The sequence below is a fragment of the Trichoplax adhaerens genome, genomic scaffold (assembly GCF_000150275.1).
Source record: "Trichoplax adhaerens TRIADscaffold_8 genomic scaffold, whole genome shotgun sequence".
Classification (NCBI taxonomy): Eukaryota; Metazoa; Placozoa; class Uniplacotomia; order Trichoplacea; family Trichoplacidae; genus Trichoplax; species Trichoplax adhaerens.
Genome location: NW_002060950.1, coordinates 1,755,419 through 1,782,974, shown reverse-complemented (window position 1 = coordinate 1,782,974; position 27,556 = coordinate 1,755,419). Strand labels below are relative to the sequence as shown.

At 34.1% G+C, this 27,556-nt stretch overlaps 6 protein-coding genes across 6 annotated transcripts; 4 read left to right on the top strand and 2 right to left on the bottom strand.

Annotated features, from left to right (window-relative positions):
* Positions 1-1,269: 1,269 nt before the first annotated feature.
* TRIADDRAFT_17859 (uncharacterized protein) lies at positions 1,270-1,991 on the top strand (the record flags this gene model as incomplete). Its single annotated transcript, XM_002114755.1, has 2 exons — positions 1,270-1,327; positions 1,846-1,991. Coding segments are annotated over 2 exons (204 nt in total), but the record flags the coding sequence as incomplete, so codon positions are not given.
* A 1,183-nt stretch (positions 1,992-3,174) lies between these two features.
* Positions 3,175-6,564, bottom strand: TRIADDRAFT_58629 (uncharacterized protein; the record flags this gene model as incomplete). The annotated part of the gene is made up of 7 exons (XM_002114574.1): positions 3,175-3,227; positions 3,468-3,516; positions 4,252-4,398; positions 4,517-4,663; positions 4,767-4,859; positions 4,945-5,111; positions 5,217-6,564. The coding sequence occupies 7 exons, from the start codon at positions 6,562-6,564 to the stop codon at positions 3,175-3,177; spliced, it is 2,004 nt and encodes a 667-aa protein (XP_002114610.1).
* A 3,347-nt stretch (positions 6,565-9,911) lies between these two features.
* TRIADDRAFT_28388 (uncharacterized protein) lies at positions 9,912-10,994 on the top strand (the record flags this gene model as incomplete). The annotated part of the gene is made up of 1 exon (XM_002114754.1): positions 9,912-10,994. One exon carries the CDS (start codon positions 9,912-9,914, stop codon positions 10,992-10,994), a length of 1,083 nt encoding a protein of 360 aa, XP_002114790.1.
* Positions 10,995-13,909: 2,915 nt separating this feature from the next.
* Positions 13,910-15,118, top strand: TRIADDRAFT_58627 (uncharacterized protein; the record flags this gene model as incomplete). Its single annotated transcript, XM_002114753.1, has 3 exons — positions 13,910-14,025; positions 14,473-14,579; positions 14,931-15,118. The coding sequence occupies 3 exons, from the start codon at positions 13,910-13,912 to the stop codon at positions 15,116-15,118; spliced, it is 411 nt and encodes a 136-aa protein (XP_002114789.1).
* Positions 15,119-16,286: 1,168 nt separating this feature from the next.
* On the bottom strand, positions 16,287-21,659 carry TRIADDRAFT_58626 (uncharacterized protein; the record flags this gene model as incomplete). Its single annotated transcript, XM_002114573.1, has 10 exons — positions 16,287-16,403; positions 16,580-16,867; positions 17,004-17,108; positions 17,215-17,333; positions 17,609-17,691; positions 17,940-18,025; positions 18,169-18,240; positions 18,367-18,453; positions 18,670-18,743; positions 21,170-21,659. The coding sequence occupies 10 exons, from the start codon at positions 21,657-21,659 to the stop codon at positions 16,287-16,289; spliced, it is 1,521 nt and encodes a 506-aa protein (XP_002114609.1).
* Positions 21,660-24,017: 2,358 nt separating this feature from the next.
* Positions 24,018-26,881, top strand: TRIADDRAFT_58625 (uncharacterized protein; the record flags this gene model as incomplete). Its single annotated transcript, XM_002114752.1, has 4 exons — positions 24,018-24,098; positions 25,789-25,819; positions 25,933-25,989; positions 26,433-26,881. The coding sequence occupies 4 exons, from the start codon at positions 24,018-24,020 to the stop codon at positions 26,879-26,881; spliced, it is 618 nt and encodes a 205-aa protein (XP_002114788.1).
* Positions 26,882-27,556: the final 675 nt, after the last annotated feature.

The window sequence follows — 27,556 nt, the reverse complement described above, 5'->3', positions numbered from 1 at the left end:
AGAATACAATCATTTAGTGTGTACTAGAATCATTGAAAACATATCGTAAATAAGCAAATCTGCAGCAGATGCAAGGATATTATTCGTATATTGATCCTGAAATGTCCCTGCAACTGGCTAGGTAGTCCTATATTACCGCTACTACAGTAAAGTATGGAAGGGGTGCATCTTGCAGCCAACGAGAATCAAATTGTAATTACATATAAGGCATCCGAGCAGATATACCCGTACAATCATTATTTTTATCGATAATTCCTGTTATGCAGCATGATTTACTAAGGCATTCGATTACGCTAAGAGCACTTAGCATCTTTGCATGTTGAACCATACAATGCACTAACACGCTACAACACTGAAAGAACACCGACAACAGTAAAGCCTCTATGCTATCAACTTTGACTCAAACTATGTCCAAATTTACAAAACATTTCAGCGTTCTTTCCACATTGTTCAAAAGTACTCCAAGTAGTCGTAACCACATGTACATTTGTAAGTTATCCTATTATACACAGCATACACGGAATCTGTTTCAAACGAGTTATTTGAACGCCATGATCAAGTTGCTCATAATATGGCAGAAAAACGTAAATGTACGACACAACAACATCATCATTGAAATAAAATCATTCTCTTCATTTCATTACAATGGAATCTACCTGAGGTGGCTAAACTTCTCATGATAGAACCTCGCATTGCCGTCAGGATTAAGGACGCCATCGCCAAGCTACTCCAAGATTTACAATCTCCAGATGAATCTTGCCCAATATGATCAGCGACCACGCATGGTACTGTTACCAGAGTGAATGGGGCACCTTACGTTCACAAGACACTCAGCGAGTTGTAGTCTAATCCAGCCAGTTTACGATACTACGGTGCACCGTATTGACCGAGAGCGTATCGACCACATTAGCAAGCCGACAAAACACGATAGTACTGTACTGTACTATAGTGGAATTAATTACTTGTATCAAGTGAAGGAGTTTCGTAAGATCAGTGCAATTTCTACAGACATCTGCGATGGTTGGCATTGAACGAGATCCAGCTAAGGATGCTGAAAGACATGCCAGAACAATCGCCCATAGAGAAGCGATACTTCAAGGGCAAAAGGGCAAAACTATCGACGAAAATGCTCAAAATTCTGCACTAGTTAAAGAGGCTGAGGAACGAGCTGCCGCTTTTCAGGCATTAAAAGAAGCTAAAGAACAATCAGCTTTGGAGGCAGCGAAACAACCCAATACACAGCCTGATATCAATGCATTAATGATTGAGGAAACTCCTTTTCAAAAGTTGCTAAGAAAATTTAAAGAAAATCCTTTTGTACCACTAGGTTAATGCTCTCTTCATTTCTACAATAATAATACTGCATATTATTACCTTAATCAAGCGTACCGCCAAGTGTGCGGTAGCACGTATAAAATTAATTCAACAATTCCCAATGATTAGGCAATGATGAAGGATGAGTAGTAAAGATACTTGATCAAATCAATATTATTAATGCATGGATGGCACGCCAGTCGTTATTGATAGTGCGATAATAACTGTTTATCCTACTCACAGTTAGTAGCCGTGTCGACTAAAATGATAATTATAATTGTCATCATTTATATATGTTGCAGTACAGGTGCACAATCGACATATATAATTATAATCAAAGAAAGTTATGCTAGATAGAAGAGAACTTACAGTAAATTGGTGATGTTGGTAATACCGTAAAGCACTTTACCAAAAGATCAGATTTTACACTTCATTGCTGTACTATGCTACACGTACTATATCACGGTAGCTTTTCAAGCTAAATAGACGTAACTAAAAGATGCTTATTATTCTGGTAATGGACATTTTTAGGTATGTTAGCAACTACGGTCGCTTTAAGTTATGGTTTGGTCAACTTCCGAAGAGGGGATCAGAAAATGTCGCAAATGATGATGAGAGCTAGAGTTGGGGCCCAAGGCGCCACTATTTTAGCCGTAATCGGAGGACTTTTAGTCTCAGGTCAAAGAACTGTCTTTGGTAAAGAAAATTAGTGTTCCAACCAGTTGTTTTTCTCCCTATAACATAGGGTATTAGTTTAGAAAACAACTACAATTAGACTATAATTAATAAATGCCTACTAGGATAAACGAGTCTACACTCAGTAGCATAATTAATTCTGATGTTAATTTCTTGAATTTGCGTCAAAAAGATTTTTATTGCTCTAAGAAAAGACAGTGTGATCTGCGTGGACAACGTGTATGCAGTTGCCACATTGCTTGGACAATTATAATATAGGTATACACATTTTGGATGAATCTCCAATTAAACCAATAAGATAATATTCAATATCAATTGACGACATTTCCTATAAGAAATAAGCTTTATACAGTGAAATTTTTAGAATGCTATTGCAGCCTTATATTGAGCTGTTTTATAGATCACTGTTCGTTATCTCATGCAAACAATTTTAGTTCTAAAATTTTTGCAATGTTTGCTAAAATAGGCTTTACATTTAAGAATACGTGAAATTGATTCAACTATAGTAGTTTCATAGCTATAGATACAAATTCGAACATATAATTAATTTATTGTGTCGTTCAAGAAGAATCAAATTCGTATTATCCACTTTTTAATATTAATATGAGTAAAAATTACAATATAAAAATAAAAATACAGCTACTGCAATATCGTGCCTATTCATAAAGTTGATCTATAACCTATTATATATTTATTATTACCAATATAGTAAATTTACATGATTCACCAGGCAGGTGTTGATTATATCAGAGAAATCTTATAAAATCATTTGCAATCCAAGTGCTATACTATATGATAATCAATACAAAAGTGTGACTCTCAACGATACATAAAACGTATAAAATATCTGTAAAAACTGATCTATCTCTTAGGCATAAATATATGATATTTACCATGTCATAAGCCATTTATCAACCATGATACTGCATGAGATAAAGCTATACTGGCTTAATGATTTGCTAACAGATTATTAGTAAAACGAGTTTCGCTAATCACTACGTTGCCTATTCATTAATGGCATAAAATCATTGTGGCTTAATAGACAACCTTGAAGACTTTACAAGTTTTATAGCTAAAAGAATTGCCAATTAATTTGAGTAAAAGATTAGTTTAAAATTCCGCAGTGATTTACAATCTGTAGTTATAAGACAATCTAATTTTCTATCAGCAAACATTTTCTTTATTGTCAGCTTGAGCACCTTTCCTTCCGAATATACCTGTTTACAGTAAAGTCAGCTGTTATACATGAGGTATCTAAAAATATTGGACTTAGTATGCATTAAAATAAAGCCATCGCAGGAAATAACTTACGTTGCTTGAGCGAATGATTAAACTTCGAGGGGGGTTTATTGACTTTATTAAATGTAAATTATACAAGAATGAGATACTAGAAGCACTAAGAATAAAGAGTGCTACTTCTTTGAATAAAACAAGAATGGCTTAAAAACGATATTTACCTTTCAAATTTTTGTTCTCATTCGTCTTCTTATCTGCATTCAAATTTTCCTATTACAGAAATTAAAATAGAATGAGTTTTTAGGTCACAATCTGAAGTACGATTTTCAGTAATCTCAAATATTTTTGATATCTACTCATTTGCGATCATAATGACTAAAAACAACTTGATCAATTTACTAATTATGGCTTTGAAGTAATTGATCAATTTGAAAGAAAAGTTGAAACGATAAACTCTTTAGAGACACACAGTTATAATCCATCAATCGACAAATTTAAAACAAGCGCACATTATCTATTCGGATCGGTATATCGTACACTCTAATTAAAATGTTAATTCATACGTAACATTTCAATATAAGGATGCAATGGCGTAATTGTTGTATATATAGTTCGTAATAGATTAAATACGATATCTTAACCATAAAGGCATAAATAAAGGAAACACTATAAATGTACGTATATGATGATTGTATGGTAGTACTTGTAATACAGTAGGTGATAACATTGTAAAAGGCGGACTGATAAGTTACTAATTGTAGTGCGAAGTATAAACTGTAATCGTATCGAGGTGTAACCTCGTGTAGCTATAAATACCGATCAACTAATAATAGAATGCGGTTATCAATCTTACTCACGGAGTGAGCTTATTATTGAAGAACATAACAATAGTAATAGAATTATATTTGCAAATACATAACGAATATTTTAAAGTGTTCTGTACTTGCTCCTTATGATAGTTTATAGAAAAAAGAGTAAGAAATGTTAAAAGTAGGATAAACTTACTGAAGTAGTCACGAATACATGATCAATGAGGACATCAATTTCATTATTTAGGACTAATTTCTTTTCAGCTTCCTTACTTAGCAGCGTTTTATATAGTTCCGAATTTAAAAATCTTTGGTAACTATCAAATTTTAATAGATTGATGATCTAAAGCAAAAAATTTTGATAGCATATCCTTAATATTTCTTAATTTTCTCACTATACATAATCATACATGTATATATACTGGACATTACATAATGTAATTCAAGATGTTGATTCAAACCTGTCTTTGAGCCATATCAAACATAGTCACATTTGGCGATTTCAGATACTTTCTGATCGTCTTTAATACAATGTAATCGACATTGATAGGCATAGCTGCATCATCCGCCAAGTATGTACGATATATAGCAGATGAGAATTTCTTAATCTATACATGTTAAGTAATATCCAAAACGATCATAAGATAATAATATACCGACTTTTATGATAAAAAGAGAGCTAATAGAAATCGAAAGTCCTTGAAAATTAACCTCAGCGATTTCCGTTGTAGGGAGTTTCTTAAATTTCTGGCATGCGTGCAAAAACAAGATATTTTCTTCACTATGTTCTTTCATAAGATACTCCTACAGAGTCAATGAAATTAGTACCGGCAAGATTGTTGATAGCTAGATATGTTAAAGCATATAAAATGTATAAATTAAAACTTACGTAGAATATACGAATCCCGGCAGGATCCACCAGTAAGAGTTCAATCTTAGTTTTCCAAGTTGCAACGCGATCTTTACTTGGTGTTACATCAGGCTGCTGGTTTATCTTTTCGTCGGACATTGGATTAGAGACCTGTTCGGACTGATCGCTATTATGCATAATTTCACCTAATTTATAAGAGTAAATCAAATAAGACGTTTGCAATAGAATTGCACTAAGTGTTTTACTGTACAGAAATGAGCACGAAATATAATGTATGGAAATTTACTAACTTTTTTGCCTTGTTTTTAACCTTTTATTCTGATGATTATTTTCGCTGTCAGTGTAAGTAACGACATGACTACTGGATCTTTTCCCTCCAGTAACTTTATCGTTGCTATTTAATTGTTGTGGTATATCATCAATAGCAGTATCAGAACGAACAGTTCTGATTTTGATATATTTATTTTTCATTTCCGGTAAATCATTGTTATCAATCATAATTGGAGTTTTGCAATCACTGAGCTTATTATCAGCATACTGCATGTGTAAATTTGAAAGCTTTCTCAACAATGATTGAGGTAATGATGGTATTTCTACTTTTGATCGATGGATATGAAACTGCTGCGCTGCCTGGTCATAATTGCACTTAACACTGAGACACTTGTATAAATGTAATGAAAAGATTGATTTTGCGCCATCTTTCTTATCGCAAAAAACTAAGCCAAAGAAATGTTTGTCGTCCAAGCATGTTCCAGTAACAGCCAATTGATCAATATTATAACATTGATTAATTTCGCCACTGCTAGATTTGATACAAATTGAACTATTTCTAAATTGGAATAAGGTCAATAATAAACGATTTTCTTGATCTTGTTTTAATTCTTGCATACAATCACGAATTTCCGATAATGATTTAGAATAGAAATTTTCATCATGCGTGAATGCTCTACTGCCAACAAACTTAACAATGACAGCATCGAGCATATCACCCGTACTTGTATTTTCTAAATGCCCACTTAATGAAGAATGTATTTTACTTGCAGAATAAGTGATACTAAATCGATTAGTACCTCGATCTTGATCTGCATTCTTTTTCTTGTTCACAGTTAATGCTTTCATTGGAGGTGGTAGTGATGAGTCTGTATCACTGTCGCTGTATTCATTGTCTGACTCTTGAGAATTGATACGAGCTCTCATCTTTGCAAAGAGTGAATCTTTCTGTAATTCTGCAAGCAATGGGTTCGTACCATTCTTAATATTGGAATCACTTTTTGATTTGGAGTCTGATAAATTTTTTTTTGCAGCTAGAAATCTTTTATTTTTCTTGACGTCATGAACGATCGAGACTCTCCTAGGACTCCAAAATGTACCAGAGGGTAATAAATGAGGGTTCTTCTTTTTACATTCGACTAATAATTTTAGTGAATCATTTGGATTGGTAATTAATCGTATAATGCTGTCGTAATGTAGCTTGTCGACCTCGACATCGTTAATTTCGTACATAATATCTCCAACCTGTAGTGCAGCATAATCAGCAGCACTATCTTTAACAATTGCTTCAATTACGGCTGGTGCTTTACTGTTAATGCTAAATCCATAGCCAATATTTCCTCTTTTCAGGACAACGGTTCTAAGCATGATGAACAACTATTTATGTAGCAGTTTGCAAAGTACTGTGGTTTTAGGTTTTAAACATGTGACGTTTACTTCAGCACCTGGAAAAAAAGATGAATTTATTATTTTACTGTATTTAGTTTGTGTATTAATATGCCTATAATAATGAATAGATAGGTGTGCAGCGGTGAATAGCTTGAGGACACTAACTATGCAGTTTACTACTCATCGTGAGTACATTAAAGGTTCACATGATTTTAAAAAGGAAGAGACACGGTAAACAATTGCAATCGACTTTGTGAAATAGGAATCGATTAGTCCACTGTAGAGTACCTGAATTATGGCCAATCACTACCCGACTTTAGTACGAATACAGTATTTGCAAATGGCAACGGTTGTGTAAACTGTGTGCAAATTCGATAAATGCGTAATGTATACTATATCGATTAAGAATACTACATCCATATTGATAAAAAGATAGAAATGATCAAAAATCATACAGCTATTATCCAATTCGTATACTATTTCCTGATATCTGTCAACGATCGACCGTATTTGCATGCGGAACGTAGATCAGAGTAGAGTTGGAAAGGGATCCATTCCGGTTAAACCCCCAAAATTGGCAAACATTCAATATTACGTAAAACAGCCAATAAATGAAATGACACTCTAGCATCAACTAACGATCAATCTAAGCCTTACAATGAACACGATATTCACATCAACAACAGCATGCTATAACTATGGCAATAGAATTTACCTGCTATCAAGGGGAAGTAAGAGATCACTAATTGTATAATGATTGATAGAGTCGATTTGCGATGGAATGGAATTCTTGATCGCCAGCATCAACAATAATTCAATTTATATTTTGAAAACCGTTGCATCGATGATGACGTCACACTGTTCCAAGTCACGTGAATCGACGCTCGAATCTGCCGTGGATGGATGCACTCACTCATGACCATAGCATCAATATAAAAGTTGCCCGGGTGCAATCCCTAGGACCATATTGTGTACTGTATTTTTTTTGGCCTGGCACTGCAATAACAATGACCATCAGGCTTCATACAGTACGTACTGTACAGTGTACAGTACGTACTGTACAGTGTACAGTACGTACTGTACAGTGTACAGTACACGTCTACAGTCCGAATACTGTAGTCACGACCAGGTGACTGAGAATCGACTGTACAGTACAGTACTTTCTGGCTTTCTTATTACGGTGCTGTACTGTACTGTACAGTACTGTACAGTACACTGAGTACAGTACAGTATACTGTACCTCCGTAGATACTGTAGTCTGTGGTCCGTAACTTGATCCTGTAGTCAAGACCAGGTGACTGAGAATCGACCGTACACTGTACAGTACTTTCTGGCTTTCTAATTACGGTACTGTACAGTACCTCCGTAGACAGTCTGTGGTCCGTAACTTGATCCTGTAATCACGACCGTACAGTACAGTGTACTGTACAGTAAGCACGTACATGTACTGTACAGTACTGTGCCTCCGTAGACAGTCTGTGGTCCGTAACTTGATCATGTAGTCAAGACCACTCGGTGGTGAGGGTTAGCGGGAAAATCGACCATTAACGTGTACAAACACCGAGTGTAACTCGATCACTATACCATCACCTAGAGTAGGTCTTTCAAAAAGAGTGTCGGTTGCTACAGTACTGCGCAGTTGGCTTGTCAGTACATCTCCTACAAGTATGGCGGAAGAAGAGGCTACATTTCGTGTGCAAAAAAGGTTCAATGAATACGATGACGGCCAAGCGATTACCAAAAAGAATCGTTTAGAACAAGAGTATGGTAAGTCATTGAAGTACTTTGGATTTTAGAAGCAATTTTGTACAGATAGGAACGTTTTTTGACGTCTTCTTCAGCATTACTTTATATCCATCGACAAGAGTCGTCATCACAGTACAGTAGGACTGAAAATAGCACATGATCCTTGTGTCTATAGAGTTGGTCAGTAGATGACTGACACTCAGTACGGTACGTACACTGGAAAGAATGAGCTGCGTTGAAGTTCAATGTCGAAGTCGAGTCACCATGCTGTCAACACCACAATCATCAAAATGGCTCAGCCCTTGTACATATACCCTAGTAGGCCATAGACTAATGACTGCAAAGAGACCAAAGACACTTTGAGTAGTCTACAGGAAGGCTAGAAGAAGAATTTCTTCATCATGGAGGTCGGATTCTCCATGATTTTCATGACATGTCGTTGCAACTGGAGGACAGTTTGCTATGAAGATACTTGAAGCTGAAGTTGATTCAATCTTGTGTCTGCTACAGCTAGCAAATGCTACAAGTATTGTCGATCCTTCAAGCTGATAGACTCAACTTGATCTGTATCGATCGGTACCCATGATCGTTAGCCCAATACGCGCCATAGTGTAGGGATTGCCAATCTTAGGCTTGGAAATTGGAATGATAGGCAACGTTAAAAGTGAACATCGAACCATTTTATTTATTGCAATTTGTAGTGGCTGTCACCATTTTATACTCTAGTGGACAGAATGATAAAGTCTAATGAAGTGTGCTAAATACACCTGTACTATAATGCTAACCTCGATCCTAATGATTCTTCTATTCGTTCCATACTGTATAATTCAGATAGCGTATTAGTGATGATTGAAAAAAAATAATATTGGAGTTGCAACGTTACTTGGCATTTCTACCCCTTTCTAGGTTGACTGTGGAATGGCTATCGCCAATTTAGTATAGAAGGAAACTAAGCGTGATGTTCATGCATAATTTAGATAGCGTGCTAGTGATGATTGAAAAGTTAAATTCCAGTTCCAAGATACCCTGATATTGCTACTCTTTTGTATGTGGACTCTGTTATTTGCCAATTTGGTGTCGAATTAGGCTAAGCGTGATGCTAATACTTAGAGTACGCCACTACAGTACGTATTTCGCAATTTACAAGTTGTACCCTTAAATGCCAGGTGCCATACCTTTGCAAATCACTATGGTGAACTACCTAGATGGACGATATGTTAGACATAATAGTTACAGTGAGTAATTGACGCCAATCATGGACACAAGTATAGTAACTTACTGTTCATTCTCTTGTGATGGAGTAAACTGCAGTAAATTTGCCTTTGCTGTCTTTTAACTATAAGGGGCAATATGATCAACACCGTATTTGATACAATTGTAGCTTTTCACGGTTTAGCGAGATGAATTCTTGTGAATTTATTCATAGCAATCCATAAAATAGGGCAAGATACTGTGTATAGATAGATCAATCATAGATAAACGGAATACTATTGACATTATGAAAACACATTTACATATGAGTATATATAAATATAGCGGTGCATGCCATTTAATCAAGCGGTATTATCTTCTTTTATATCATGAACATATCCTGCCAACGTCGACATACTGAAATTATAAAAGACAATAGCAGCGGAGATAAAGTCGTGCTGAAATTACTGATCCCCAATTACGCTGCTGGCTCGATCATAGGAAAAGGTGGAGATGTTATTAATGACTTGCAAAACGATTCCAAAACTAGGATTCGTTTATCGCATAATAATGACACTTTTCCTGGCACCAAGGAACGTGTCATTGTTATAACTGGTAGTATTGCTGGCGTACGCCAAGTAAATCGATTCATTTTAGAGAAAGTCAGTGAAGAAGGTAAAGCTGATAAAGCAATTCAGTACGGTGTACTTGATAAGAATCGTAATAGGCAGTTAAAAATGATTGTACCCAACGCTGCTGCTGGTGTCATTATTGGCAAAGGTGGATCTAATATCAAAGAAATACAAGATAAAAGTGGCGCGCACGTCCAAGTATCCCAAAAAAAAGCACAATATGCCATTGATGAAAGGATTTTAACCGTCACTGGTGAATTTAATGAGAGATTAACTGCTTGGGAATTAATTATTTGGAAATGCCTAGAAGACATCAACAATTTGCCAAATACATCAGTATCGTATAGCCACGTAGAACCAGCGGGTACTCTTCCTGCCCTCCATAGTAACTACTATGGTGGTGGTAACGCAAATGATAGACCGATGGACTCGAGTGCAGCTAGCTATGACCCTTACACCAGTGAAAGATACTCGCCAACTCAAGTTACACAAGATGCGCAGGCTGATCGTCAATATGGAATGCAATCCTATCCTCCCACTGCTAGAAATAATCGACCTAGCAGTTACGGTGAAACGGTCATTAAAATTCCTGTTCCTGATAGTATCATTGGAGCGATATTGGGTAAAAGAGGCAAAGTTATCTCTGATATACAAAATATTAGCGGTGCACATATTCAAGTATCACAGCGAGGAGATTACATTCCAGGCACTAAAGATCGCGAAGTTACCGTTACGGGGACAAATGATGCAGCTCATTATGCAGATAAATTGATAAAAGGTTATCTCGATAAAGAATACAAAAAACAAGCTTCAAATTTTGTCTCTCCACAAAATTATTAGATTGAAATAATTGAAATTAGGCTGCAAACATTCTCGCTATACCAACTGTATGGAATTGGCAACCCATTGGTATGGTTATCAATTGTAATCATACCCATTGAATGAATTTATCTTTCATATCAAATCATACTATGGTCTTGGATTTAATTTGTACTTTTAAAAGGCAGTATCAATATTCTATCATTCTTCACTGCAGCAGTTAGAATTTACATCTATGTCATACAAGTATTTACTTAAAATTCAGTTTTAACCATCCGTTCTCGATTTAAATTGGAAAGATGCGATACAGTAATTGTTTAACGTTTAGAAATTATGTAAATTTTTACTGTTTCACCTACAGTCAATCGATTGCTTCCATTTAGGTAGTCATTACATTTAAAAGAACGTTTTTAATCATTGCCTTTAGATAGCACATTTACACTGTACTGTATATTGAAGGGAATTCAATCACTCAGTTTCTAAACTGTTTTCTACCCATTATCAATCACGTAATGCTGTTTCTAGTGCCACACAACTACTACATATTATTGCAGAAAAGAAGGATTGACATATTATTGTTATCATCTTTGTCGCTACCACATTTAAAATCAATGCTGTCAATTGTTAATTGTAGGATGAAAGCGTATTTCACACATTTTTTGTAAGATGAAATTTGTAGTTACGTTTATGTAAGCGATGTCAATTTCAGATGAAAAATTCTATGACATATATCATAATGATACATATTCATGCTCTAGAAAAAAGTCAGAGTCATAATCCCAACTGGAAAGACTCTGTTCGATAATACATTATCAGCGTGTCTACACGTGTATATTGTTTAATCATTTCAAGCCATTAACGTTTCGTGACGCTTTATTAAAAATATAACAGGAAAATAGTTTCTTGAGACAAAGTAGTTTTTGATTGATCTACCAATTAATTCAATACGATCGACGCCAAGCGCTTTTACGATCTTCTATTGTGTTGCTGCCATTTTGATACCATATTCACAGCCGATAGCACATCATTCTGTTGAGCACGTCCTTTTTTATACATTAAATCACGCGTACAGTCCATTAGTTGCTAGTTGGGTCAAGTCATCTTGAGCGTATTTGTTATGATTTTTTTATGCACGCTTTCGATATCTGATAACCTTATTTGCTAAGTGATGTACATCAATGTACGTAGTGAGAAAAGAAGCTCGCTTCCTATAGCGAGACTTACCACCTTCAATGATACCTTTCTACGGTACAGCGCAAGTGGAGTATATATGTAATCATAATAATAATTGTATATTCATCAAAAGCTACAGGTAAGCTAGTGTTCATCTATTTTGAATGCAAATGATGAAAAACGATATTATTAACAGTAAGAAATTAAGCCGCCATATTACTCAAATGATGTAATGGTATTGGTTGTAATTGTAATCGTCAGCATTTTATGGCTTAACGAATGATATAAAAGAAGGCTTTCAAATGTTAGTATGTTGTATAGTTGTGATTATAGCAGACTATGGACTACGTGTTACTCTATGACTTAACTCAGGAAGGTTAATAATTACCAGAAATAATATTAAAATGCTTATATTTAGTAATTATCGGGCTTCAGTTAATCCCCGGTGCTACACTGTGTACTGTATGCATCAATTTTGACTCCGTTAAAATTTGATTAAAAATTCAATTTTTATGTATATAAAAGTGATGTTGTTGTCTTTGGTCGGATATCTTATGATTGCCGACGGTACGTTACAATTTATCTTCTATTTACTCAACAGTAAAGTTAGCTTATTCATTAAATTAGATATACTCGTACCTAATATCAGCAGTCATTCCCAATTCAATCGAATCAGATTAGATAGGATCATTTCCTATTTTCTATTAGTAAAATAGTGGTGCGATGCATCGAGTCATGGACTACTAAATGTAATCCCAATGTTGTGTTATTTTTTGAGCAATGCATAATTTGATAACTATACATTCTACTGTACCGTACTCGAGATAATTGTTATGCGTTCTCATATAATTTCGATATCCATGTTTTGCCTTTCCAAAGGACAAGCCAGATAGAAAAAAAGGCTAGATTAGATAATCCTATTTTAGCCATCAGTGAGCTGATGGTAAATGCATGCAAAACTGGCTAAAATGGCGTCTTTATTAGAAGTTACCATGATTTTGATGCAAAAATGCGTTTGAAGATGAATTAAAAAAAAAATTGAGGTGTAATGTACTCTATTCTGCAGTCTGTCAAGATGAGTGCCGGCATTGGACTAAGCCTCATTTTGCATCGTTTACCGAGCTTTGAGGTAGAAGAAACAGGTTTTTCCTTCTTTTACCTCGATGTATTCTGCAGTCTGTCAAGGTGAGTGCCGGGCATTGGACTAGGCCTCATTTTGCATCGTTTACCGAGCTTTGAAGTAGAAGAAACAGGTTTTTCCTTCTTTTACTTCAATGCCTATGGTATAAAGTCAGTGAAGTCCCTAGTGCAATACAGTGCAGGAGAGTAAACTAATTGCAAAAAGTCAATCAACGTGATTTCTGATTCTCCAAGCAAAGTGAGCCTAAAGTACAGTATAGCTAAATGAGTTCTGCTGCAAGCTAACTACGTCCATCCAGTCATCCCTACCGTCTGTATCCGTTTTCTTAAAAGTGAGTACAGTATCCATGCTGCCACGACGTACTGTAAAGCCAGTCAATAAGTGAAAACGTACTGTAGAGTTCAGTACACTACTATACTGAACTCAGTGAACTGTTCCATGGGCTACTTGCTGTACACTATACTGTACTGCACTTTCAACTACAAAAATTTCACGAACGAATGACCAGAATACGGTACAGTACACGATGCAAAAGTCATTGTAAATAACTACTGTAGTACTGTACCGAATTGTACCGTGCCAGTGATCAGCTCCACTGTACAGTATATCCGCGTCCTTCAAGATGGCTTCCACACGGTTAACTGTCTTAACTCAATTCGTTAAAGGTCGCTATATTTGCCAACTTCAGCGCATAACACTTCGCTATTGTAATAAAGGAGGAAGTAGTCGAGGCTTAAGGTAATCCAAGCTTGTAGAATGATTTTGTATACAGAGTATGGCTTATTTTATTTGGCAAATCCACATGCAAAGCGAAATAGTGTCACCAGTATGGGTAAGCTGCAAGCTGGTCAAGAAGCCAGCATGGGCAGCAGTGATAGACAGCATGGATAAAATTACTTATTGCAGAGTGCTTGACCTCCTCTTATAATTCTTAGCCATTGACTACAATCATTCAAGATGTACAGTATCTTGATATAATCTAGATGAATCGAAATGAATGATTGTACGCTTGGTCCTGTACTTGGATGATTGGATAATAATTGAATTCAATTTATAAACTACTACAACTTCGTCAAAATAGCCACCACTCTGTACATTAGATTGACAACTTTTACAATCAATAATATTAAATTTGATATCGATATTCCATTGATCGAATGAATGTCAATCTATTTGCTATTTTAGAGAATATATCAACTCCAACGCGGTCGATTTCGCCCAAAAAAATCCACAAGTAGTTGTCTACGTTCGACCGAGACCTTATAGACATCCTTCAATCATTGCTGAATTTCGTAAGTGGTATCTTAATTGCACAACCATAAAATGACCAATAGTTATGCTATAATCACCAAGTTGGAAATGATAGATCAAGATAGAGTAGACTATTGTAGTAAAAATGTAGACTTTTACATTTAGATCCTGTATCTTTAGGTATAACATCCGTCATTGAGACATTTACGCGCATAATGCAAGTAGAGAGTATTCTATTGCTATTGTCTGCTGTAAAGCATATCGATTCAGTTTTTACTTGTAATAAAATAGAAATACGATATATCGGACTAAGACAGTAAGCTATTCGTAGTACTTCTTTTTTACTAATTACAATGTCAAGGTTGATGTCTTCTCTCGTTAATTATTTACAGTCAATGGTAAACATAAGGCCATTTCTGTTAAAAATTTATCACGCGCGGAAATAAACAATAAAGTTGAGCAACTGCGTAATTCGTCAGGAATAACCAGAAAGAAGATGAAAAGATGGTGGCATACTGATTCTCCATCTATTCAAGGAGTATGGACTCCTTTTGATAGTTTACCGTATAAAAATTATTAATAATGCTTTCACTGTGTATCTTGGTATGATCACCACCTATGCTTTCCTATGTTATTTTATACAAATTTAATGGACGCTTTCTTTATCATGACAGTGAAATACTATTCTACACTATTAAATATTTAATAGGTGGCATAATAAGCTATGCATGAGCTCACGAAATGCCAATGATTCTGTTTTCATGCCTATCCAATAATTATTCCGATAGACGTACCCTTTAAGACTAGCTCAAGTTCCCAATTCTATTCTAGATAAAAATGTATAAAGGAATGCAACTTTCGCTCATTTTAAAATACCAAAGAGGAATTCTTTATTTAGCAAAATAGATTGCATTTTATAAAATCTATAAGTTGAATGCTCAAGCCAAACGCGATACTATATGATAGTAAGTATTTTTACTAGCATAACAGACTGATTTAAAGTAACATCTACTGTATATGAACGGAATATCTTTAATTAACTTCTTCATGTAACACATCTGATTTCAGTGCTATAAAATACAGATGCAAAATCACAGAATGAAATACATTGTATACCTTAGAACATTGTATGTTGAGCTAATTGATAATGCAGAAATAAAACAATATTATAAATAATGCTTTAGAAGAATGTATGTGTTGCATCCTATATTAACATAACTGTGATCACGCGAATGTATATAATAAGCGTTGGAAGGTAAGCAAAATTACAAGCAATTCTATTTAGATTTAATGTTAGCAATAGAAGACCATTATGTTATTATCATCATATCATTACCATGGATGAATATTTTTAATTCATTAGTAAATAAATAAATAATTCAAAAAATCAATTTGACCTATCTATCACAAACAGTGATATTATAAAGTAGATAGCTATATATTACAAAATATACAAGCAGGAAAGCAACCACATTTTCTCTATGCTGCTGTCCTAGCTATAACATACTAACTGATACCATAAAAATCAATTATATATATATATATATATTTAACCTAGCCTTATACTAGATTACCACAGTCTACTTGAGATTGTTTCTCTTCATGCATAACATAAAATAAACTAAGCACGTTGAAATAATGCTTTTATGCAAATTGTAAATACCTCGATTTCGAAAGGTATTACTTGAAGAGGATATCTGTACTTATTCTTGATAAAACGTACGATAGTAGTGAAATAATAGAAACTACTATTCCTGACTATTCAATTGTAATTTTTCTATCGTCCCTTCTAATTCTTTAGTTCTCTTAGCTAAAATTCGAGCTGCAAGCTTTTGGTGTGCTAACGCCTCTTCTCTATCATTTAACTAAAAGTGTAATACAAATAAATGAATAATAAAAGACTTATCAAATGAAACTATCTAATGATATTTGCAAATAAGTACATAAGCATAATGTTACTTAAAGTTCTAATCTCAGCAAGAATATATTGTAACATTCTAATTTAGTAGTTAATGCATTTTATGTCCATCAAGTTAATTACCAATTCTCGTAGCTTGGCTATCTTTAGATTTGCTTCTTCCAAGTTATGCCTTTTATCCATATTTTTATTCGATTTATAATAGTTATCGTCAGTAGATCCACGTCTCTTTCCATCGTTTTTATTTTTTAACGATGATTTAACATTACTACTATTAAATGTAATATCTTTTCGCATCATTTCAATAGATAGCATCAAGGTTGTATTTTGATTAAGTTGTTCTTCAAAGGTTTTACGATAAGCATCAGCCGTTTGCATCAATTCACTATTTGATTTAGATATCTTTTTTATCTATGAATTATTAATATTAAGATAATTGAATAAATATTAGCCTCAAGTCTTATAAAAATATCGACAATAATAATCTTCTTGCCCTGATATAAAAGAAAGAATATAGAAGTGAGAACTTGTAGAATTATCCGCTTACTCTCTTTCTAAGATTAACGTTATCTCTCTTTGTAATAGCAGCAGCCTTGGCACAAATACAAGTTTCATTTTCACCTAAACAATGGCAGGCACCAAGTATAACAAGCTGATATCCAAAAGAAAAATATTAAAATATTTAATTTATAATTAGTGCTATGAAAATAACTGAAGTAATATATTATCAGTCTGGTATCACAAATGATATATCTTACCTCATCTGAAGTAGTATCTTTATTAAATTCTTCTGATAAATCTGTCTCTTCATCGCTAGCATTAACTTTATTTTGAATTTTAATACTGGAGGCAAGTAAATCTTTTTCTCTAGCTATTGCTAATATTACATGAATGATAAATTAAGTGTTACTTGCACTTTACGGACGTCATATTCACTAATTATATTTAAATTCTATTTTAATTACTATTAGTTATCATATAGTTAAAATACATAACAAAAACGATTTAAATTAGTCAGTACACTTGCGATCAAAACTATTAAATCTCAAGACAAAAATAATTAGTAAGATTACAGTACAGCATTGAATGTTCTCGAAGATATAGCAAAAACCAATGATTAAAATCAATCTTATGCAATTCCATAAACATTACCTAGTTTCTCAGCGTATAAACGTTTTAATTCTTGTGAGCGGGACTCCAATGTAGCTAAAAGAGCCTTGTTTTCTGTTGTTACTCTATAAATAATTGGGCGAAAACAACATTTACTATTTCTAAATTGTTATAATAGGTGGAAAAATAATTTGTAGTATGAAATAATATTACGATCGGAATTATTACGGCGATTCCTAACCAATTTTATTATATATTAATAGCAAAATCTTATATTCAATCTATGTACGCATATTATTGATTTATACGATAAATAAGTAGTAATGAAAGCAGTAAAAATTTTGCTATATACGCAATAGCGATTATAGTTTACCTATTGAATCTTTCTGACCAAACTGCTTCACTATTCATAATTTGCTTTTCTTTTAACTCCATCTCCCATTTAAGAGCTCCATTTTCCTATTAAAAATATTATTGTTTTCGTATAGTAATTGAATAAAAGAAAAGGTTTTATTGCTTAATGGATCAAGTAAGAGAAGTATGGTATAAATGAATGAAGCGTTAAAAATATGGTTATTCTATCGATTGCATTTGATGCTGACCTCCTTCAATTTTTTAATCATTTCTCTCTCTTGTGCAGTAATTTGCTGTTGTCTTGCTTCAGCAAGTACAGCCTTTAGCAGATTACAATAGTCAATTCTCATATAATTACTAGACAATGATATTGTACTGATTTCGATTTAGAATCGATTAGCTCTTAGTATTTCGTACGCGAAAACTGTGACAGGCTACATACATACTTGGCTATGAAGTATTTTAACAGCGCCATCTTTGCTAACAATTTGTTGTCTATAAGCTGCTAGTTCATTTTGAAGATGGTCTATTTGCTATAAGATGATACAAAATGAGAGATAATAGTGCAGGTTTACGATATGGAAAGAAGAAATGTAGAATAACACAATTTTACTTTTTCCTTGAAAACTTATGTAAAATTGGTCAACTAATACCGAGTAGCATTTCTTCAATCAAGCTATCTAATAGAATTTAATTGCTCATAGTATGTATTTGTTATCGATTTACTGCTACAAAATGATTCAACATACTTTATCAGCAGCTGATAACCTGGCTAACAGATCCTCAATTCTTTTCTTCTTGACACTTTTTGATAGCCTTGTACCTGTACCATAAATTAATAAATATTGATTGCGTCAAGAATAAAATGTTGTTTCTATCATTATCTACATTTGCAGTATATTTCCATTAAATGGTATACCGCTTCTCGAAGAGAGATAATTTAATCAAAATAAATCTTGCTAATAAAGAAGTCGATGTATACTATGTATTAATAAGTTACTGCAGTTTAATAGAAATCATAATGAACTTAATGTTGATAGTATAAATGATATCATTAATAAATTTTCAATTAATCTACGTCTAAGAAAACTAGAAACTATTGCATAATCTTTAACGTTTCTGATCCTAACCTATTTGTGATACAGTGGGCTAACATAGCAACTAGACTAGGATATTTAGTAAATAATCTTAATAAATTGTACAATATACGATTACATTTCATTCAATCGGAGGAAAAAAAGTGAATATAGAAACAAAGTTGACGGTAAGTACATCAATAAGATTGGATCTTTAATTAAGAGGTTAGATATAGCCTATTGATAGAGTCTACAAAATAAGTGATGATTTAATATTGTCGCTACGCACTGGAAAGTTCATTTACTTCTTTTTGTCACTGTATGCTGTGAAAATGATGAAGTTGATGATGAAATAATATTGCTGAGGTATGAGATGATTATTTTAATTCTTTACTTTATCTAATGAGAGAATCGATTTCATCAAAAGGATTGGTTACTAGGTGACAGGCAGTATTATCTTGACGTAGAAAAGGAACAGGAACTTGAAACTACATTTTCTTAATTAATATGCAGTGCTGGAACTATTTTATCCATTATATCGTTAATATGGTATCCTACATTACTGCTGCCATGAAGTAATCGTTGTATAATGTTATAACTAAACACTGTATTATCTATTACAATAATTAAATGGACACAATATATTGTCATGTCGAATCAAGGAGATTTTAAAACAAGTCTCGCGTTAGCTTTAGCTGCCTATCTCTATAAGTTATTGCATTCATTTTATTAGTCATTAGCTTAGGATTGAAACCGTTGTTGCATCTTAACTTGGTTACTATCAATGGCTAAAGACCTATTATTTTGATCAACGACTTACTTACTGTACTCCAAATGTTCTAACATACTATATCTTAAATTAATCATTAAGATGACCTGGTGATTGATGTAGAGATAAGTAATACAATTAAGAATAACTGTGGGAATTAAATTGGCCTTCTTGGTAGTATTATCCTAATAGTTAAAAATTAATTTTATTTACTCGTATACGAATGCTACCTTTACTTTTTAAATACTGTACCATTGTATAGCTGTCTTTTCCATATAATGTAGGAATAATACTTTATTAATTAATAAATGATCAATAATCGACGTGGACTATCTTAACTATTATCATCAAGTAGCCGTTATTATATTTACAGTATGTGGCATATCTACCGTACATACAAGTATTTTAATTAATAAATGAGGTCGCTAAGAGTATCGATTGTGTTAAAATGCAATATACTATATGTTGTATCCACGCACTCGTTTATCATGATGATAATTATAATTAATAATAACTTCATGTAAATTTACAAAGTATTAATGTTGACTGTATATCCTACATTCACCTATTTAACGGTGAAAGAAAATTTTGATGCATGATCGAATTACGTTTACTAACGATTAGAGTAATCGTATGTACATATTACACAATAGACAAACAAGAAAAGTTTGCTCTTGTTCTAATCTTTTATATCGTCAATCTATCGTATCCTACCATAGTGATAAAAAAATAGGTAGAAGAAATATCTAAATTACCATCTAGTCACTTAGCGTTTATTACTTTACAGTGATAATCAATATTGCCTACGCTAGTTACGCTGATTAAAAGTATATCGCGTAATGTTAAGCATGAAGAAGCGAAAGGAATAAACCATGTCATGTAGTGTATGATTGAAAGGATGAAAGAAAAATCAAATCTTATCACTAGTAATCCACAACACGATGATTACAAGATATCTGCTATTTGAGATGGAAATTAATGATGGTGTTAGCGATTACAATTTATAGAGTAGTGGAGAAGGTTACTGTTTATCAAAGCATTACTATAAGGTCGTTACTCTAATACTACTACAGAACTGGATAGATGAGTGCAAAAGAGCAACATTGAAAATCTAAGTACAAAGTGTCATTTCATGCGTGTCTATGAGGATTACACTTGTTATATAAGAAATGATATAAAAATTGAGCTCAGTAGGATTGTCCATGACAATATCATATAGTCTTATCAAAGTTGATATTACTGCAAAAATGATGGATTAATATCATCTATTAGTATAATTAGTAGTGTAATACTATTACGATCAGTTGTATAATAATACTATCATTGGTCTTTTATTAACACTAAGCCATCACTCGAACAATAATTCTATTGCGATGATCGATGCTATTCATTGCTATAACTTACCATCAAATGATAACAATTTACTTCGACTTAGAAGACGTCTCTTCTCCTTAATACGGCTATGATCAATGTCTAAATGGGTAATATTGAATCGTTTGGCAATGGATAACTTTTCAATTGGTTTATTTTGTGAGCAGTTTCGAAGATTGGTCGGTACGTCGACTTGATGATCAATTACGATGTAATCGTGCGTACCTGCAGCTTTCTCTTTATAATTGTCGTCATATGCGTAATGGCGATGATTTTGATTGTGTGGCGATACGATCATTTTGGATTGATCTTCATCTTGTAAATTGGTTGGCCATGGTATTTGATATGATATCATGGTAGGATCATCGGTTAACGTCTCATCTTGATCGAAATCGAAGAAAGTAAGGGGTAAAGCGCCAGGTTTTAAGCCCATACCTAAACCTAAATCGCCAGATGCTTCATCGTCATGGTCATCATCGAGGCCATATTCCGATATTAACGATGGCGTACTTGGAGCACTCATCGGTTAACAATTGGAATACTTTTGCGATTATCTGGCCGAACAGAAAGATGATTTTAACAGAATACACGATAGTAATATTCGACTCTTGAATATTTCATTGCAGCCACCATGCCATAAGGTTGAAGTACCACTGGCGTCCTCACAGCAACATATTCATTTGTCTACTATAAATAACATCTATAATAATTGATGAATCAATACAAAAAAATAAAAATAAAGAAAAAAATACAATTATAAGTAGATAACATACACGATCGACGATCATCTAATCTAATTGATTCAATCATCGTCAATTTTAATCATTAGCAAGGTAATAAATCAGTTATACGATTACATGGCAATGATAGGATCGGATTTTTAATTCAAAAGTGCAATATTACAAAAATCGGCCGGATTATAGTACAGTTAACTTATTGTTCATCGAGAATAATAATTACTGATAATGTGCCCGTTATATATGCGTATTACATGATCTGCCTGTTGTTGGTTTACTATACAAATTTATACAAGCAGAGTATTGTACATTAATTCCCCCCCCCCTAAATCAATCTGGGACATGTGGTTACCAAACATTGTGATAGAATATGGTCAATGATTGGGATTGTACGGACATTTTGTTCTTCTTGGCTAGAGTATGGCCTAGTGTTTTATGATGGTAGTTGGATTAACTCTTAGTGTTGCCGACTGTTGCAGTCGGGAGTGCACAAGAAGAAGTAATGGTAGTACAGTAGCAGTATAGATGATGATAGAGCAAGTAACGATCCTATGATGGTGGATCGTTTTTGTGATGAAGGATAATGAGGGAAATTTTAATGAATATTGATGTCATGTTAAACTTTTCGACTTTGTATTCTACATTATGGAAGTGTAACATTGGTCCACTCTGACTGATGACTTGCCCGTTATGTGCAAAATGCGAGTATAGTGGTGATTTCTTCTATCATCTACAGCTGTGTATGAACTAGCCAGCTGAATATCGATCGACTCTACAATAGTGTATTACTGCAAGTCTTTCCAAACTCTGTAGTACAGCAATTTGGATATAGCAACTACCAAATACCAATCAGAGACTTTAAGATTGTACTGTAAACTACTTCTTGCAACTGACGTTCGTTATTTGGCCAGCAAAAACGTTTTGCATTGCTACCCTTTGTAACCATTGGTGCGGCCATGTATTATTTCAACTAGGGAAATACCTTTTATCATACATGATAGAAGACAGTATAGCACCGTGTTGTAGTGTAATGTATTTTATTGATGAATACATTATTCTAATTATTCTTGATTCTTGATAGACTGTATTTATTGATTTACGAATGACTACTTTAATTTCCAATCATCACTCCCACCGATTGAATTGAGCTCCAACATTGCAGTACGCCATACGCCATACTGCATGATACACCAAGTGTGGCACATATCCAACGTTCCTCTATACTGTATACTGTCATTGATTGCATATGGTCGATCCTCAAGGTTGGACCATTTACATGGATCATAACCTAAATACTATGCAGTGCGTTGCAGCCTGGAAAAGAAACTTTCAAGCTGCATTTGGCACCATTTTCATGACATTTCCTCCATTGCCGACCCCAACATGAACTCGTCATTCCACTCCAACTCATATTAGGTATATGCACTTCTAGTCAAATCGACCAATTCATGGCCATCGATAGCGTACAAGAGTACAGTACGGTACCAGCAGCCAACTGACGGTTGACCGGGTGGGTGTCGCACCTCGCTTTTCCAGCAGATTGACGTGAGTACAAGTCAGCACACCGGCCTATTGTTTTCGTCCCCTTTGGGGTACCCCCGCGAATCTGTACCATACTGTACGTAGTTGAACCGACGTCCAGTACAGTGTACAAGACTTAGTACTGACGAGTGTGTACTGTACTGTACTGTACAGTACAATGTACAAGACTTACAGTAGTACTGTACTGACGAGTGTGCACTGTACTGTAACACTGTACCGTTCCGTATCGGTACTACCGGTACGGTACAAATAGAGCATACCACCATGTAACGGTACCGGTACGGGCAAAGTCGCTTCTTTGACGTAGCCTGGAGTGATCTCTTGCTTAACCGCTGAAGAAGGTTGTTTTGCCACCATTTCTTTATTCCTTGGTGTTTCTCATCTTCAACAGCTATTCTAGACTACTCACAACTGTACTGGCCGATCATTAAACGGTCTATGGATATTCTCATCCACTATTGGACTCATCATACCAAGAAATCGTCATCTACAGTGGCCTTTGAATAAAGTCCAGTCCATTCCATACCGGACGTCTATTGTTGCAAAAACTAATTTTGTATCCAATCCTCAACTATTCTTGTCCAAACAATCGATATTCTATCATGGCGGTCATGCCGATCCATTTACGCAGTGGTATGCTCTTATCCATCATGTTACTAAGCTTGCTACCTACTTTAACCAAGGTATGTTTCCTTCTAGACGTAGATTATTATTATCATCAACTAGCTAATCTCGATGACGAAACACAATGAATAGTCTTGTACAAGGATGTTATTGTTATTTCTAGAGCACTTGATAGGCTGATGACGTTTTGCAATCAACAGTACAGTATACTGTACATAGACTATAGGATACTCTTCACTTCTATAAATACACTCGTCATGGAGAAGAAATAGGAAATGTTTTTTTACTTTCTAGCCAACATCAATGTGCAATACACTCGTTGCTCGTAGTCTCTGAAAAGGAGACATACTGTAGCAACTGGGATTAGCGCTAAGGAAATGAGATGTGGTTGATTCTATTCACACGTTAATTCGTCTATTGTTGTTTTTAATTTCCATCTGCCTTTCAGTAAGGCTACACAGTAGATATTATTTTAGACTTGTAAAGACCCTGTTGAAAAAATTTCCCATGTAATATTGCTTTCAATGCTTTGATAGACTACACATTTGGGGGGGGGGAGGCGCTGTCCTTACTGTACTTTCGCCTAGTAATCTTCCATCGCGGTCCATTTTACCATCGATACCAACAATGCAACATAGATCATCATCGCGTTAATCAGTCAATAAATATTATTATCTACAGAATCGACAATTGTCTTATTTTTGCAGTACACTATTTAGACATCACATTGATTTTACTGTACGTGATCTAGTATTACTTTATATACGTGTAGGTGCCGAGATGAGATATTTATTATTTTTTTTATTTTTCTGGACCGTTCCCATGGCACAGGCGAGCGAATTTTATGTTTGTTTACATTATTTGCATACTGTATTACACTAGCGGACAGTCCTCATTGAGATGTGGTACTCGTATCCTGCACATTAGAATGCGTTGAGCGCTTGAAACAGTCAATAATACTGCCTACTAATTCATGAAAGCTCTTACTGTATGCACACTACATTATCCAACTGTACTGTAGATGCTACAGACTGGAAAAAGACACTCCGAGTGCCTTGCCACTGGACGTCGTAAAAGTCAGTAGGAAAGTGGACAAGCTTTTAATCGATACTGTACACAATATAGTTGTGGATAGCATGGAGAGCGCGCAGTATGCAGCTCCAAAATGGAGGAAAAAATTGCAACCTGTATCTACACAATTCGCTAGTGCTAAAACTTGCTTGAAATTTCTTTCTGATCAATCCCAACTTCAATCGCAATCTATCAAAGCTTCTTGATGACTCATAGAGTCATCAAGAAATTTTATCCAGTACCTCAAAAGTATACAACTCCATATGCTCGCTCTTTCGTCAATTAAAAAGATAAATAGTATGGAATTGATTAATAATAATTATTGATGAATTATAATACAGTACAGCGACAGTAACTACAATCTTAATTCTACATGTAGAAAGTATACAAGTAGATGAAAGATGTAGTAGAAAAGAAGTATTATGGCATAGATAATACGCGTATACTATGCTCTATTGATACTATAGGTACAATTTGATTAGACTGTATACAATTCGATTTTTTGAACGGTGCAATTTCTTATTTCTCTATTAAATTAAAATGAGAATGATTTGAATAAATACGGTCTACAAAAGAGATTATAAAATAGATTTTAATTTCAAGTATGATCCTATTGACCAGCTACAAACGATATCATTATATTCATTCTATCTTTTTCTTCACTTTATTTTATAATAGGCTCATTTACGTTGCGTTGGATGTATGTCAAGTAAGTTGCAATTTAATTCATCTATACGAGTATACTATACAAGGTCATCCGTATAGGAAAATGCATAAAAACGACAAGTTATTTGAATAATAATTGATTTGGATATTTCTTAGAATGTTGCTGTAATGGTAAATGCTGTCGCTGTCGTCACCTTATTTACGAAATGTGGTGTAAGTTTCTATTCATTGAACAATCATTGAGTATGATATTCCTTTTAATCCTTAGCTAATAATAAGAAGAATAGATTTGCTAACTTATAGGTAATAACACACGGGGTGATGATGAACGATTACTTTATTATAACAAAAGAAACGGCTAAAGTTTATCCACTAGTAATCATAATATATAGATTACTTACTCGGTAGATATTACAGTAATCCTTTTTCATTACCAATAGCAAACACCAACTACAAAGGAATTATTGTAAAGGCACAAATCATATGCTACCACAGACAGCTTTTAATTTTTTCCATAACGGATTAATTAATTTTATCTTATCATTTTATTAGTATCAATTGATGTTAGAATAACAGTTCTTTTTAATTCTGACGGAACAATACTTCTGTAATATTAGCAACAATGTAATATTGACTTTGAATATGATTGATGACAGGGTTTTGGCTATTATGGTGCTTAGTAGTCTTATTAAGTTGTTGCTGTGCTTACATCAAACGACGTCATAGACGCTTTGCAAACCAAAATAATCGACTTCGAACAATCACTACTACCGGCGGTAACCTTGCCCAAACAAGAATCGGCAATGGTACCCAAAATTCAACAGTGACAGTATCTTTAGAGAAATTACCCTCTTATAATGACGCCATCAAATCGTCAAACCGAGATTTACCTGAGCCACCGCCACCTGCTTATGTTGATATGCCTAATCTGACCCATGATAACTTTAATCAATCTGGACTAGAGCATTTTACGGAAATCCCGCTACGCGTAAGCACCAATCAAGACAATGATACTGGAAACAGCAAAAGAGATAACTTAGATTCTGAAACCTTAACAATATCTTCTATTCAGCCATCATCGTCGAAAGGGAGTGATGCTGCTTAGTCCTATAATCTGTAATATAAGAAAGTATAAATAATTATAGTTGGCTATTTCATATAGTAAGCTATCTTGAAAAATTATGATATATTAAAACAATAACTAGCATTAAGAATTTCAACCAGCTTTCAATATGTCTCTAGTACTATTCCGCACCCTATTTATCAACTAAGGTAAAATTCATTTTTGCCTGTATATTAACAAATTTTAATGTAGAGGTTAGCTCAGTAATTCTATTGACTAACTGACAATAGCTAAAATTACTTTTTTCAATTCGCTGTTGTCAATTTAGCGACATAATTATTCATCAACCTCTAGCATTAGCAAACAATGTATAATACCCTAATTACGACTATAACCTTAGAATAAGATCATAAAAGAACGTAGACGTATATTATAAAAGTAAATAATCCAATATGGGTAAGCACTATTTAATCATTTTTTTGGCTAAAGCAAGTGGAAATTTCAAATATACATATTTTTTGGCAATTTTGATAACGATGGTAATGAGTCAATCCTGTTGAAGTATTATTAGCTGTAATTGAGGAAACTCAGAACATCGATGATTTTTGTATTGGCTGGTATACTTGCAAAGCATACACAAATAACTTCTATGACTTAACTTGCAAATTTTTCAACATGATAGAAAGGCTGTATTCCTACCCTTTATAGGAAATAAAT